This window comes from Molothrus aeneus, chromosome 28 (genome assembly GCF_037042795.1).
Source record: "Molothrus aeneus isolate 106 chromosome 28, BPBGC_Maene_1.0, whole genome shotgun sequence".
Taxonomy (NCBI): domain Eukaryota; kingdom Metazoa; phylum Chordata; class Aves; order Passeriformes; family Icteridae; genus Molothrus; species Molothrus aeneus.
Window position 1 is genome coordinate 972,759 of NC_089673.1, and position 12,269 is coordinate 985,027.

A 12,269-nucleotide genomic window follows, 5' to 3' on the forward strand; every position below is an offset into this window, starting at 1 on the left:
GTCCAGTTCTCCCTAATCCCAAAGGGCTGAGGGTTTCCAGCTGTCAGCACAGCAGGGCTCTGGGGATTGTTGATCCTGAAGGTTTTTTGGGGTCAGGTGCTTGGAAGCTTCACAGGAAGTTTGGGTTTGCCAGTGGGATGCTTGGTTTGGGAGGGTGAGGCATAGAGGCACCACTGTCCCAGCGTCCATGAGAAGCAAGGTTGAGTTTTATGGAATGTTGGGCTCATATCCCACACAATCTGGAGTTATGGGACATTGTCAAGGCAGAAGAACCTCTGTGGTGTTGGGGGAGCCTCTGCCAGCATCTCCACTCCCCCAGGGCAGGTCAGCCTCTTCCCCAGGTGCAGCCACCCCTCTCTCCAGTTCCTTTTATGCAGCAGAACATCCTTACCTCCCCTAACCCACTCACCCTATTCCTTCTGGGAAGCCATCCCAATCCCTGTAAGATCCAAAAGTGCCTTTACTGCTTCGCTTTTTGGCTCAGGAGAAGCCTTTGACCCTTCCTGGGAGCAGAACCACCCATCAGGGCAGGTTCCTTGTGCTGCCCATGGCTGGGAGCTGTGCCAGGGCCACAGCCCTGCAGGACCCAGCTCCTCTGGCTGAGGAACCTCCTGTTGGAGGCACCATGGGCCCCTTGCAGGAGCTGCAGGAGCAAAGCTGTTGATGCTCTGCCAAGGGGAGGCAGCTGGAGCGGGGCTGCTGCTTCCCAAGATGTTTGGTTGTGTTGAAACCCCGTGTTTGGGGTGTGAAACTGTGTCTGACACTGCCAGGCGGTGACAGGGACACCAGGTGTCCCAGCCTCATGGTGCCTCCTGACTAGAGGTGGAATCACAGAATCAAAGAATCAGAGAATCCCAGAATCCCAGAATCCCAGAATTAATGAGGTTGGAAAACACCTTTGAGATCCTCAAGTCCAATCCATGACCCAACACCCCCTTGTCACCCTGACCATGGCACTCAGTGCCACATCCAGGCTTTCCTCAAGCACTTCCAGGGATGGTGACTCCACCACCTCCCTGGGCAGCCTCTTCCCATGCCCCATCTTTCTGGGAAAACATTTCTCCTGATGTCCAGCATAAACTTCCCCTGGTGCAGCTTAAGGTTGTGTCCCCTTGTCCTGTCACTGCTCCTGGCAGCACCCTCCTGTCAGGAACTTGTGGAGAACCAGAAGGTGCCCCCTGAGCCTCCTCCAGCCTGAGGCTTCCCAGCTCCAGATGGGATTGGGGGTCTGGGAGGAGCAGGAACACCCTGGGTGCTCTGTGATCCATGCACAATAACCTTCCCTGTGAGCTCAACATTTCTGCCATAAATGCATTTGCTAAAACCCCACTGAGATCCTGCACCAAACACCCCCGAGATGTCCCCAGGGGTTGTTGCTAAAACCCCACTGAGATCCTCCACCAACTGCCCCTGAGATGTCCCCAGCTGGTGTTCCTAAAACCCCAAATGCCCCCGAGATGTCCCCAAATGCCCCCGAGATGCCCCCAGGTGGTGTTCCTAAAACCCCACTGAGATCCTGCCACCAAAGGGCCCTGAGATGCCCCCAGGTGGTGTTCCTAAAACCCCACTGAGATCCTGGCACCAAAGGGCCCCGAGATGTGCCCAGGTGGTGTCCCTGAAACCCCAAACACCCCCAAGATGTCCCCAGGTGGTGTTCCTAAACCTCAAACACCCCTGAGATGTCCCCAGGTGATGCTCCTAAAACCCCTCTGAGAACCTGCCACCAGCTGCCCCCAAGATGTCCCCAGATGGTGTTCCTAAACCTCAAACACCCCCGAGATGTCCCCAGGTGGTGCTCCTAAAAGCCTAAACACCCCCAAGATGCCCCCAAACCCCCCAAGATGTCCCCAGGTGGTGCTCCTTAACCCCAAACCCCCCCCAGATGCCCCCAAAGCCCCCCTAGATGCCCCCAAGCCCCCCTCCCGAGGCGTCCCCCATGTGCTGCAGCCCCTTGTCCCCGCAGGCCGGGCGCGGCGGGCCCGGGAGCAGAATGCGAGCATGGCCGGCCTGCCGCACATCCCGGGCCCCGAGAACCTGCGCCCCTTCACGCCCGCCTCGCTGGCCGCCATCGAGCAGCGCATGGCCGAGGCCGAGGCGCTCCGCATAAAGAGGCAGCAGGTGGAGATGCCCGAGGAGGAGGAGGAGCTCAAGCCCAGCAGTGACCTGGAAGCCGGCAAGAACTTGCCCCTCATCTATGGTGACCCACCCCTGGAGCTCATTGGGACCCCGCTGGAGGACCTCGACCCTTTCTACAAGGACAAGAAGGTGAGGGACGGAGCTTTGCCCGTGGTGGGTGTTTTGCGGAGAGAGCTAAAAACTCCACAACTTTGTGAAAGTTGTAAAGGCAGTATATTTATTATTACAGTGCTGGACACACGTGGAGATTACTCTCTTTAAAAGGCATGTGTACTTCTGGGAACTTCAGGTCCCTTTTTATCTTCTTCTCAAATCCATATGCATACAATTTCACAATAGGTTCATATAGATTAATTTTTATGAATTTTGCATGACATTTGCTGCTTGTTCTTCTTTATCAGAAAGAATTCTTAGGTCAGGTTGACCTGCTCTCACAGCAGTCTCTTTGTCTCTTTTTATCACTCTTTGTCTCTCCTCCTTTATCTCTCTCTTTCACTGAATTAGTTTCTTTGAGCTTAGGCTTTGCAGTCAGGCTACATAGCTATGTTTTCTAACCACAGACTCAAAGATGTACATTTCACCTAAATCAAAATGGATTTCTACTCTGGAGAATTTCTACTCTGTCTCATAGGCTTGGCCTTAGGGGTAAGTCCCGAGCAAAAGACCCAAGCAGGGACCTCATGTGCTTACCTGAGCCCACTCTGGTGATCCACTGTTGGTTTCTCTGGGTCTGGATTGAAGGCATTTGAGATGGTAGTTCATGTCCAGACTCAGGTGTTTATTATTTATCAGTAAAACAGTCTCACTACTGTGAGTTGGGCAGCTTTTCATTAGAAGGTACAAAATGGCCAACAGTCTCTCGTTACAAGGTCTTTTAAGGCTAAACTATCCAATTAAGAGCTGACACCTAGATTATTTTCCTTTTTAACCCAATAACTGATCCCAATGTGGACTTTTCTGCCCAATTACAAAATGCCACCCAAACCCATGAAGAAGAAGGAAGAAGAAGCATGAAGAAGAAACCCAGGACAACACCCTGTGCCCTCCATCTTGCTTCCATCCACTACACACTAAAAACCCCAAAACCTCAATTTCTCACCAAGTGATGCACCTACACTACTCTCTAAAATCCATTTTACACTTTTGTGAATTCCAGTCTATCTTGAAGTCTGGGAAACTTTCTCCATGAATGAGGGTCAAAGTCAGTGCTCCCCTGGGGGTCAGGGCACCCCAGAGCAGACAGAGAAATATTCCCAGTGCCCTGGGTTTCCACAATCCACCACCCCAGACTGCTGTGGTTGCCTCTCTTCCAAAGCATAGAGCATCTCCAAGCCTTTGGAGCTCCAAACGTGCAGAGGGATCTCCCCTCCAAGGGCAGCCCTTGGTCCGTGGTGTTTGGGGGGTGTAGAAGGACTAACCCCCCTCCCCTCTTTTCTCCACAGACATTCATAGTCCTCAACAAGGGCAAGTCCATCTTCCGCTTCTCGGCCACCCCTGCCCTCTACATGCTGGGGCCCTTCAACCCCATCCGCAGAGGAGCCATCAAAGTCCTCATCCATTCATATCCTTGGTCTCTGGGATGCTGCTCCATGGCCAGCTCAAACCCCAGTGCTCAGAGTCCAAACAGCCCCAGGAGACGGGCAAGTGAAGGGGTTTATGATGGGGTGGTGTGGAAAGCTCCTGGGTCCCCAGCACAAGCAGGACCTGCTGCCCAGAGCTTTACCCCAAGGAACAGGTCCTTGATGGGCACCTTGAAGGCACCAAAACCTTGTTCTGGTTGGAAGGTATCAGTTTGGATGGAGAAAGGAAAAAGCCCAAGGGGTGAAGCTTCCTAGGGAGACGATGAAGGGCTTTGAGGTCTGGGGAGATTTGGAAAGGAAGGGAAATGTTCATGGGTCAGATCTGGTCCCACTGGGAAGGGGGTGAGCAGGGGAGCTCCAAGGAGGCTTTGGGAGAGGGAAGCAGAGGAATCAGGACAGAGAGGGAAAGGCAGGAAAGGAGCCCAAGAGCACGAGGGGCATTGCAGGGTGGGTGGAAGTGATCACAGCAGAGCTCTGGTGGAAGTGGGGATCATGGCCATGAGGGAGGAAGAAAAGAGGGAGGTTTTGCAGAAGACGGGCTAAGCCTAAGAGTTAGGGCTTTCTAGAAAGAGATTAAGGTTTTTGAGGACTGAAGAGACTATGAAGGGAAGGGAAAGCTGTATCCAAAGGTGATGAAGAGGAAGGAGCACAGGGGACAGAAAGGGAGGAAGGGCCAGCACCACAGAGCTGGGAAGGAAGGAAGGAAAAGAGCAAAAAGAAAGGAAAGGGGCTGGGACCATATACGGAAGCAAAGAGGAAAAGAGGGAAGTATGAGCACAGGACTGAGGCAGTAGAGCATCAGGAGAAGCAGGGCAGGGTGAGGGACCAAGGTGGCAGCCAGGACAAGAGGAACAGGGACACTTGTCTTCCTGACTGTGAGAAGGGGGGATCCAGGCACCATCAGAGCATTTGCCCTTGACCAGGTTTTAAATTATTCAGCATGTTCATCATGATCACCATTTTAACCAACTGCGTGTTTATGACGATGAGCAACCCTCCGGCGTGGTCCAAGAACGTGGAGTGAGTCCTGAGACCTCCCCTGACCATGGGGACAGCCCAGCCTGGCAATGTCCCTCAGGAGGGACAAGACCAAGGCTGAGGGGGGCGGTGGGGATCCAGGCACCCTTCAGCACAGGGGAGGTGCTGGTGGCCCTCAGAAGGGATGTCCACACTCTCCATAGGGCATTGAAGAGTGAAAATGTTTCAGAGCTGCCCAAATTCTGGCAGGGTCCCCATGACTGGAGAGCCCTGAAGAGCAGGTTGGGCTGGGCTGGGTCAGCACTGTCAGTCTGGAGAGGCTGAGCTGATCCACCTGTCCAGGGACTGTGGACAACCCAGGGGAGGGGGGAAATCCAGCATTTTCTGCTGTGATTCTGCACAGTCAGGCCTCAGCAGGGAACATGGGGGTGGTGGGACATCAGCAGGGACAGAGGTGTTGCAGAATGGTCACCAGAGGGGTTGGTACCTCGAGATGTCCCAGCCCACCTTACAAGGTGAGGTGAAAACCTCTCCAAGTGCTGAAGCACCCCAAAAACCCATCAGCCCCCAGAGTCAGCTCCTCAGGACATTCCCCCTGGGAGGGCTGGGCAAACCTTGAACCTGGGCAAGTGTGTCCCAGGTGACCAGTCCCGTTTCAGATACGCCTTCACTGGGATCTACACCTTCGAGTCTCTCATCAAGATCCTGTCCAGAGGCTTCTGCATCGACGACTTCACATTCCTGCGTGACCCGTGGAACTGGCTGGACTTCATGGTCATCTCCATGGCGTGAGTCCTGTGGGATGGGGAGGAACGAGGAGTGCTCTGGGCAGAGCCCCTGCAGCTCCTCCCTCTCCTGTCCCACAGCTACATCACCGAGTTCGTGGACCTGGGGAACATCTCTGCTCTCAGGACCTTCCGTGTCCTCCGTGCCTTGAAAACCATCACGGTGATACCAGGTGGGACTTAGAGGAGGGGCCTGCCCTCCGTGCCTTCCCCTGAGCTCAGGTGTTCCCACCGTTCCCAGCAATTCCTGGTTCTTTGGGCAGCTCCAAGAGAAAACAGAGAAAATGAGGTATTCCATAAATTTTCCATGTAAATTCAGCTTTTGGGCCAGGTCCTGCTGATTTTACATCTTGAGATCAGCTGCACTCATCTGGCAGGCCTGAAGAGGTAGATGTGATGTTTTTAATGTTCCTTGGAGATGAATTAAGGGAATTTGTGCTCCCAGTGGATTTATGGGTTTGATAAACCAAATCTTTCCATGTTTGAAGCTATGGACTCAGCTTTGTGCCAATTGTTGGCTGTCTGGCGCTGAAGCTGAGATATTTAACAGGTTTAACATCACCCAAAACATCCAGATTCATGTGAGGAGCACCTTATCAAATCCCTCTGATTGCTGATTTCCAAATTTGATACCATTTCAACACCTGGTGCAAGCACAGAAATCTGAAGCATGAGATTGAACTGAAAATGACAATTCCTTGTGGTGAATAAATCCTTGTGGTGTCCCTGCAGGCTCCAGAACATGAGGGTTCACATTTGAATGTTTTTTTCCTTCATCAAACAGGCTAAAAATTGCATTGAGAAAAATGTAAACTGCTGCTTCTTTCTGGAATGACATCCCCAAGGGCTCTGCAGAAATAGCAATGGCAAAAATAAGCTGGTTTGGAACATCTGACCTTGGTCAGGCCCTTGGAGAACAGGATTTTACTTAAATAATTTGGGGAATGATGACCTGACAAGAGGGCAGGGCTAAAAATCATTTCCTTGGAGAATTTCTCCATGTGAGAAAGCTCTGGGCTCAGAGAAGCTCTAAAGATGAACATTGGGGTGTCCCAGCATTGTCCATCATCCATGTAGACCTTGGCTGACAGAAACTCCATCCTCCACAGAAAAACCCCACTGAGGATCTGTGGATGAGCCTCCTTGGGGAGGGATCAGTGACGTTGTGGGGAGAGATGAGTTAATCCAGGTGCAGGTGTCACTTTGTCACCTTCACTGGGGCACACCAGGGATTTTCCAGCTTGAAGGGATCAGGATGAGGGGTCTGGCAGGGCTCTCAACCACCCAGGTGTGACCGTGTTCACAGGAGTCCAAGGATGAGGGAAGAGACGAGGATCTGACTCCATGTTTCCGAAGGCTGATTTATTATTTTATGATATATTAAAACTATACTAAAAGAATTGAAGAAAGGATTTCATCAGAAGGCTAGATAAGAATAGCAAAAGAAGGAATGATAACAAAGGCTTGTGTCTCAGACAGAGAGTCTGAGCCAGCTGACTGTGATTGGCCATTAATTAGAAACAACCACATGAGCCCAATCCCAGATGCACCTGTTGCATTCCACAGCAGCAGATAACCATTGGTTACATTTTGTTCCTGAGGCCTCTCAGCTTCTCAGGAGGAAAAATCCTAAGGAAAGGATTTTTCATAAAACGTGTCTGTGACACCCAAGGACAGCAGTTAGGCCACGGAGGCTTTTCTGGAGCTGGGAGAGGTGCACAGCATCGAACAGCTGGGCCAGCAAAGAGCTTCTCCATGTCCCACCCTGAAGTGCTTCACTCCACTGGCTTGGTACCAAAAAATGCCAGATTTAGGGTAAAAAAAAGAAAATGCTAAGGAATTGATGGCTGCCAGGCTGGGGTGGGCTTTGGTTTGGATATCCCAAGGCTGGGATGGGGAAGTCACCAGCACCAACCCCAGGGTGACAGCCGTGTGTGGGGGCAGAGCTGGGCTGTGATGTGAGCACAGAGCTGGGGGCTCACTCAGGGATGACAGCCAGCACCTTCTGGGGACCCCACAAATTAACCAAGGAGCAGTCAGCTCAGTGGTGGTGCCTCCCCCAGGGCTGAAGACCATCGTGGGGGCCCTGATCCAGTCGGTGAAGAAGCTCTCAGACGTGATGATCCTCACGGTTTTCTGCCTGAGCGTCTTCGCCCTCATCGGCCTCCAGCTCTTCATGGGCAACCTGCGGCAGAAGTGTGTGCGCTGGCCTCCCCCCAACAGCACCTTCCTGCAGGATCTGGGGCTGGACAACGACACCTCGGCCAACTCCACCTTCTACGACTTCATGGATGACTTCACCGGGAACTTCACTGGCAACTTCACTGGCAACTTCACCGGGAACTTCACCGGGAGCACCTTTGACTTTGAGGCCTACATCAGCGATGAAGGTAAAGCTCCTCTACCTCCCTCTCCTCTAACCTCCACCCTGGTTTGCTCCTCAGTTTCCTGCTCCTCCTGGCCATGCCAAGGTTTGCTGACAGGGACCTTCCTGCCCAGGCTGGTGGGTGAAAACAGGCTGTGCACCCTCACCAAAGGGACAGATGGGACCAAATCCCCCTGGACAGGACAATGGGGTCCACTTGGGCAAGCTGAGCTCTTTCAGGAAGGTTTCACAACAGGAAGGTTGGGATGAACCAGAGTCTCCACCTCTCTCACTTGCTGGTCAGGGCCAATGTGTCATTGGGGAGGTTACAGTAGGGAGACCAAGCCCTTTGGGTTCCACCTGCTCCTCTGGAAAACCAGAGGAAAAACTCTGGAAAACCAGAGGAAAATATGCAGGAATGACACTTTGAAGCCACTTTTCCCTATCTGGATCCTTCTATAGTGCCCAATGAACCCTTTATGCAACACCACAAAAGCCACAGGAGGGCAGGGAGAGACAAAGGGAGGGAGAGGTGGGACCAGCACAGCTCCTCAGGAAGGTCTACCTTTCTCCTTTCTTACCCCTTCTTTGAAAATTTTGCCCAAAGTTTGGTGGGTTTTTTGTTTGTTCTTCAGTTTTGAGGTTTTAAACTCCATGAAAATATAAAAATCTAGCAAATCTGCCTGGTAGAGCAGGGTGCCCCAGATGGATGGCCCACATCTCATTCAGGACACTCAGCAGAGCTCAGAAGGTCGGGCTGGGTCTCAGCTGAGCTGCTTGGCCCAACAATCAGCTCCAGCATTCATTACAGGCAGGTTTTGGGAGGGAACAAGTTCCATCCATAGGATCTGATGAGCTCCAAGCAAAGAGCAGCTGCCCAAGGCCACGACAGCAGCTGCTGGGGCCAGCCCAAACCCTGGAATTGCACAGATAGGGTATTTCCACCTGAGCCCCCACAGGATAAAGAGAAACTCCATGGCAAGAAGGCAGGCAGGGCCAGGGAGGACCCAGGAAGGCCCAGAATCCTGGGGGGGGCTGTGCTGGGTGATGTCCAGGACTGGATCCAGCTGCCCTCTGCCACATCCAGGTGTGGGTGTCTGCAGGTGCTCCTGTGTCCCTGTGGTGTCCCTGCTTGGCAGCTCCTGTGGAGCCCTCAGGAAGAGCTGTAAGGACCCTTGGGGTCCCCACCAGCCATGGGAGCAGCAGGAGAAGCTGCAGCCATGGAGAAGGAGCATTTCCCTGGGTTTTCCTGGGACTCCTGCCATGCCCCATGCTTGGTGCTTCCTGCCAATGCCCTGATTTCCCAGGAAAACAGCCCAGCACTGATCCTTGGATCTCGTGTTAACCCATTCTCCAGGTGGCCAGGCCCTGGCCAGATCCAGAGGGATTTCCAGGCTTGGGAGGACCTGGTTGGATTGATGACACAATCCCAGGAGCTCCCTGAGAAAGAGCCAAGACAAGCAACAAAGTCAACAGAGAGTAGATAATCACGTGCCTGACTGGGATTCAAGGAATTTCCATGACAGCAAGTTGCACCCAAGAGTTTGAAAACCAATGTTTGTGCTTATTTATTTATTTATTCATTCATTCATTTTTATTTCTTGCTCTTTCCCCACCTGCAAAGCCAATTACTACTTCCTGGAGGGAGCCCTGGATGCCCTGCTCTGCGGGAACAGCAGCGACGCTGGGTGGGTGAGACCCCCTCCCCTGCACCCCTGGGAGGGCACAGGACGCTGGCACAGCCCGTGGGACCCCTGGTGCTTGGGATGGGGCTGGGAATGGGGCCCTGCAGGGGAACAGTCCAGGAATCCCAGTGGATCAGCTTGGGGAGCACCCTGAGGGTATCAGCTGGATCATCCCAATGGTACCAGCTCGAGGGTACCAGTGTGGGCATCACAGCTGTGTCAGCTTCAGCTGGAATCAGTTCAGGCACCCCAAATTTATATTATTTAAAATGAAATAGTACATATCTATTAGTAGTAATGGGATGAGATTAAGGTATTTTCATTAATTTTTTGCCTTAATTCGCTGTAATCGATTTTTTTGTGTGTGACAGGGAAACTAATTTTATTATCAGTTAAAGAAAGAAAGAGAGAAAGAAAAGAAAGAAAGAAAGAAAGAAAGAAAGAAAGAAAGAACGAAAGAAAGAAAGAAAGAAAGAAAGAAAGAAAGAAAGAAAGAAAGAAAGAAAGAAAGAAAGAAAGAAAGAAAGAAATCCCCAACAAAACACCTCTCCCAAAGAAATCCCCAAACCCTTAACACCTCAGTGTACAACCCAATCCCAAGCAAAATGTGTTTTCCCACTTTAAATAAATATGTATACTCACAGCCTGAGGGGTCTCAGTGTGAGCCTCCTGCCTGTGTCAGCTTTGGGGGGCATCAGCTCTCACACAGGGGCAGGGGCTGCCAGCCCAGGTGTCCCACCTGTCTCATGCTGGAGGGGAGGGTCCCCCCCTGCACCGCCTCCCTTAGGAATGATTTTGGCTGCGGGGCTGTGCCAGGCTCTCACCCCTGCTGCCCCCCTGGCAGGAAGTGCCCCGAGGGCTACGAGTGCATGAAGGCCGGCAGGAACCCCAACTATGGCTACACCAGCTACGACACCTTCAGCTGGGCCTTCCTGGCCCTCTTCCGCCTCATGACCCAGGACTTCTGGGAGAACCTCTTCCAGCTGGTAGGCACCACCCCTCCACCCCTGTGCCAGCCTTCCTCTGTCTCTGTGCTGCCCCTGAGGTGAAAAGTCACTGACTGGATCCTTCTGTGGTTTGTGGACCCAGCCAGGATCAGCAGTGGTGGGGATGGTCCCATTTACTGCTTCCCTAGCATGGAAGACACTGTATTTCAGTGCAGTGTATTTCCCAGGGTGCTGCCAGCTCTAGCATGGAAATCAGGGATTTATGAGATTGTCCAGAGCACCTCTGGCTCGAGCTGAGGGACAGGATAAGGAGGAGAAGCCAGGTCACTTGTCCCCTCCTTGAGTTGTCCTCTAGAGAGACACCACAAAACCCCAGCTGAGCCCAGCTCCAGAGGCTGGCCAGGTAAAAGGGATCCTACACCTGAGGCTCCCCCTGTCCTCTGAAGGTTTGCCCAGATGATCAGAGTCAGAAAAGGACCCTGCTGTCCTGAAGGTGAGCCCTGAGAAGGTGGGGGCTGAGCAAAGTGAGTCAATGAAATATTGGTCCCACCTCCATCACTCGCAGCCCTCAGGAACCTTGGGAACCAAGACTTCTCTCTGCCTCCCACCAGTCCCAGCCCAGTGCCAGGGCCTGGAGGAAGGTCCATTGGGCAATGACCAACCCTTGGAGAAGACAGGGGCAAAATATTTCCCTCCTACCACAACCAGGAGGGTGTCCCAGGGCAGCACCTTCTTTTGGGAGTGTCACCAAAGTAACATGGTGACATCCCTGCCACCTCTTCCCACAGACTCTGCGGGCAGCAGGGAAAACCTACATGATCTTCTTCGTGGTGGTCATCTTCCTGGGCTCCTTCTACCTCATCAACCTCATCCTGGCCGTGGTGGCCATGGCTTATGCTGAGCAGAACGATGCCACCATGCTGGAGGAGCAGCAGAAGGAGGAGGAATTCCAGCAGCTCATGGAGCAGCTGAAGAAGCAGCAAGAGGAGCAGGAAAGGCTGGTGAGTTGGAAGAGTGGAGGCCAAAATGAGGGGTCTTGGGGATAGGGAGAGGAAATGGAGGTAGCAACAAGCATGGTGTAAAATCCAAATAAAAACTGCATTTGGTCCATAGGAAGTAGAGAAAAAATGGAGCAACTATTTCGGGTATCACATCTGAATCAGAAAACTGAGATACTATCATGGGTGGGGACAAAAAAGGTTGAAAAGATCAAATTTCCACATCCAAATCCCAGCCCAGGGTGTACTGGAGGCAGCAGAGGGAAGCAGCACAGGGATGTTTGAGAGGAGGAGGAGGTGAGGGACATAAAAGGCCTCAGAAGTTCCAGAGGATCTCCTGCAGCACATCAGGAAGGCTGGCAGGAGCCCGGCTCGGTGTCACCAGGGCACAAAGGAGCACTCAGGGAAGATGGGGCAGCTCAGCTTAGTGTATCAGCAAACCCCGGGCTTTGGAGGCACAACCAAGGGCTCGAGACACCCTGAGCCTCACCAGGGAGCTCCTGGTGTCCTTGTGGGAGCCAAGGAAACTGGAATGGTGGAAGCGTCCATGCTCATTGCAGGAGGGTTGGAAACTAAGGGTCTTTCTGGTCCTTTCCCACCCAAACCACCCTGGGATCCAATGAACACCAGGTGGGAGGGGACCTCCAGGATCATCTGTTCCAGCCCTGCTTGGCCAAAGCACAACCTGGACAGGAGATGTCCCGTTGTGGTGCCAGGATTTTACCTTCACCCCTTTGCCATCCTTGGGAATGTTTTCAGTACAACATCCCTATAAAAACATGGCCAAAAGCTCTG

At 52.7% G+C, this 12,269-nt stretch overlaps 1 protein-coding gene across 1 annotated transcript in view; it reads left to right on the plus strand.

Moving 5' to 3' along the window:
* The first annotated feature begins 1,983 nt into the window (after positions 1-1,983).
* The window catches only part of SCN4A (sodium voltage-gated channel alpha subunit 4), a 37,944-nt gene continuing 27,658 nt past the window's right edge, over positions 1,984-12,269 (plus strand). Inside the window, exons 1-9 of the mRNA XM_066566696.1 lie at positions 1,984-2,265; positions 3,579-3,697; positions 4,647-4,736; positions 5,354-5,482; positions 5,561-5,652; positions 7,543-7,869; positions 9,469-9,532; positions 10,374-10,515; positions 11,265-11,477. Coding sequence (XP_066422793.1) covers positions 1,999-2,265; positions 3,579-3,697; positions 4,647-4,736; positions 5,354-5,482; positions 5,561-5,652; positions 7,543-7,869; positions 9,469-9,532; positions 10,374-10,515; positions 11,265-11,477 — 1,443 coding nt within the window. The 5' untranslated portion in view covers positions 1,984-1,998. The remainder of the gene's footprint in view (positions 2,266-3,578; positions 3,698-4,646; positions 4,737-5,353; positions 5,483-5,560; positions 5,653-7,542; positions 7,870-9,468; positions 9,533-10,373; positions 10,516-11,264; positions 11,478-12,269) is intronic.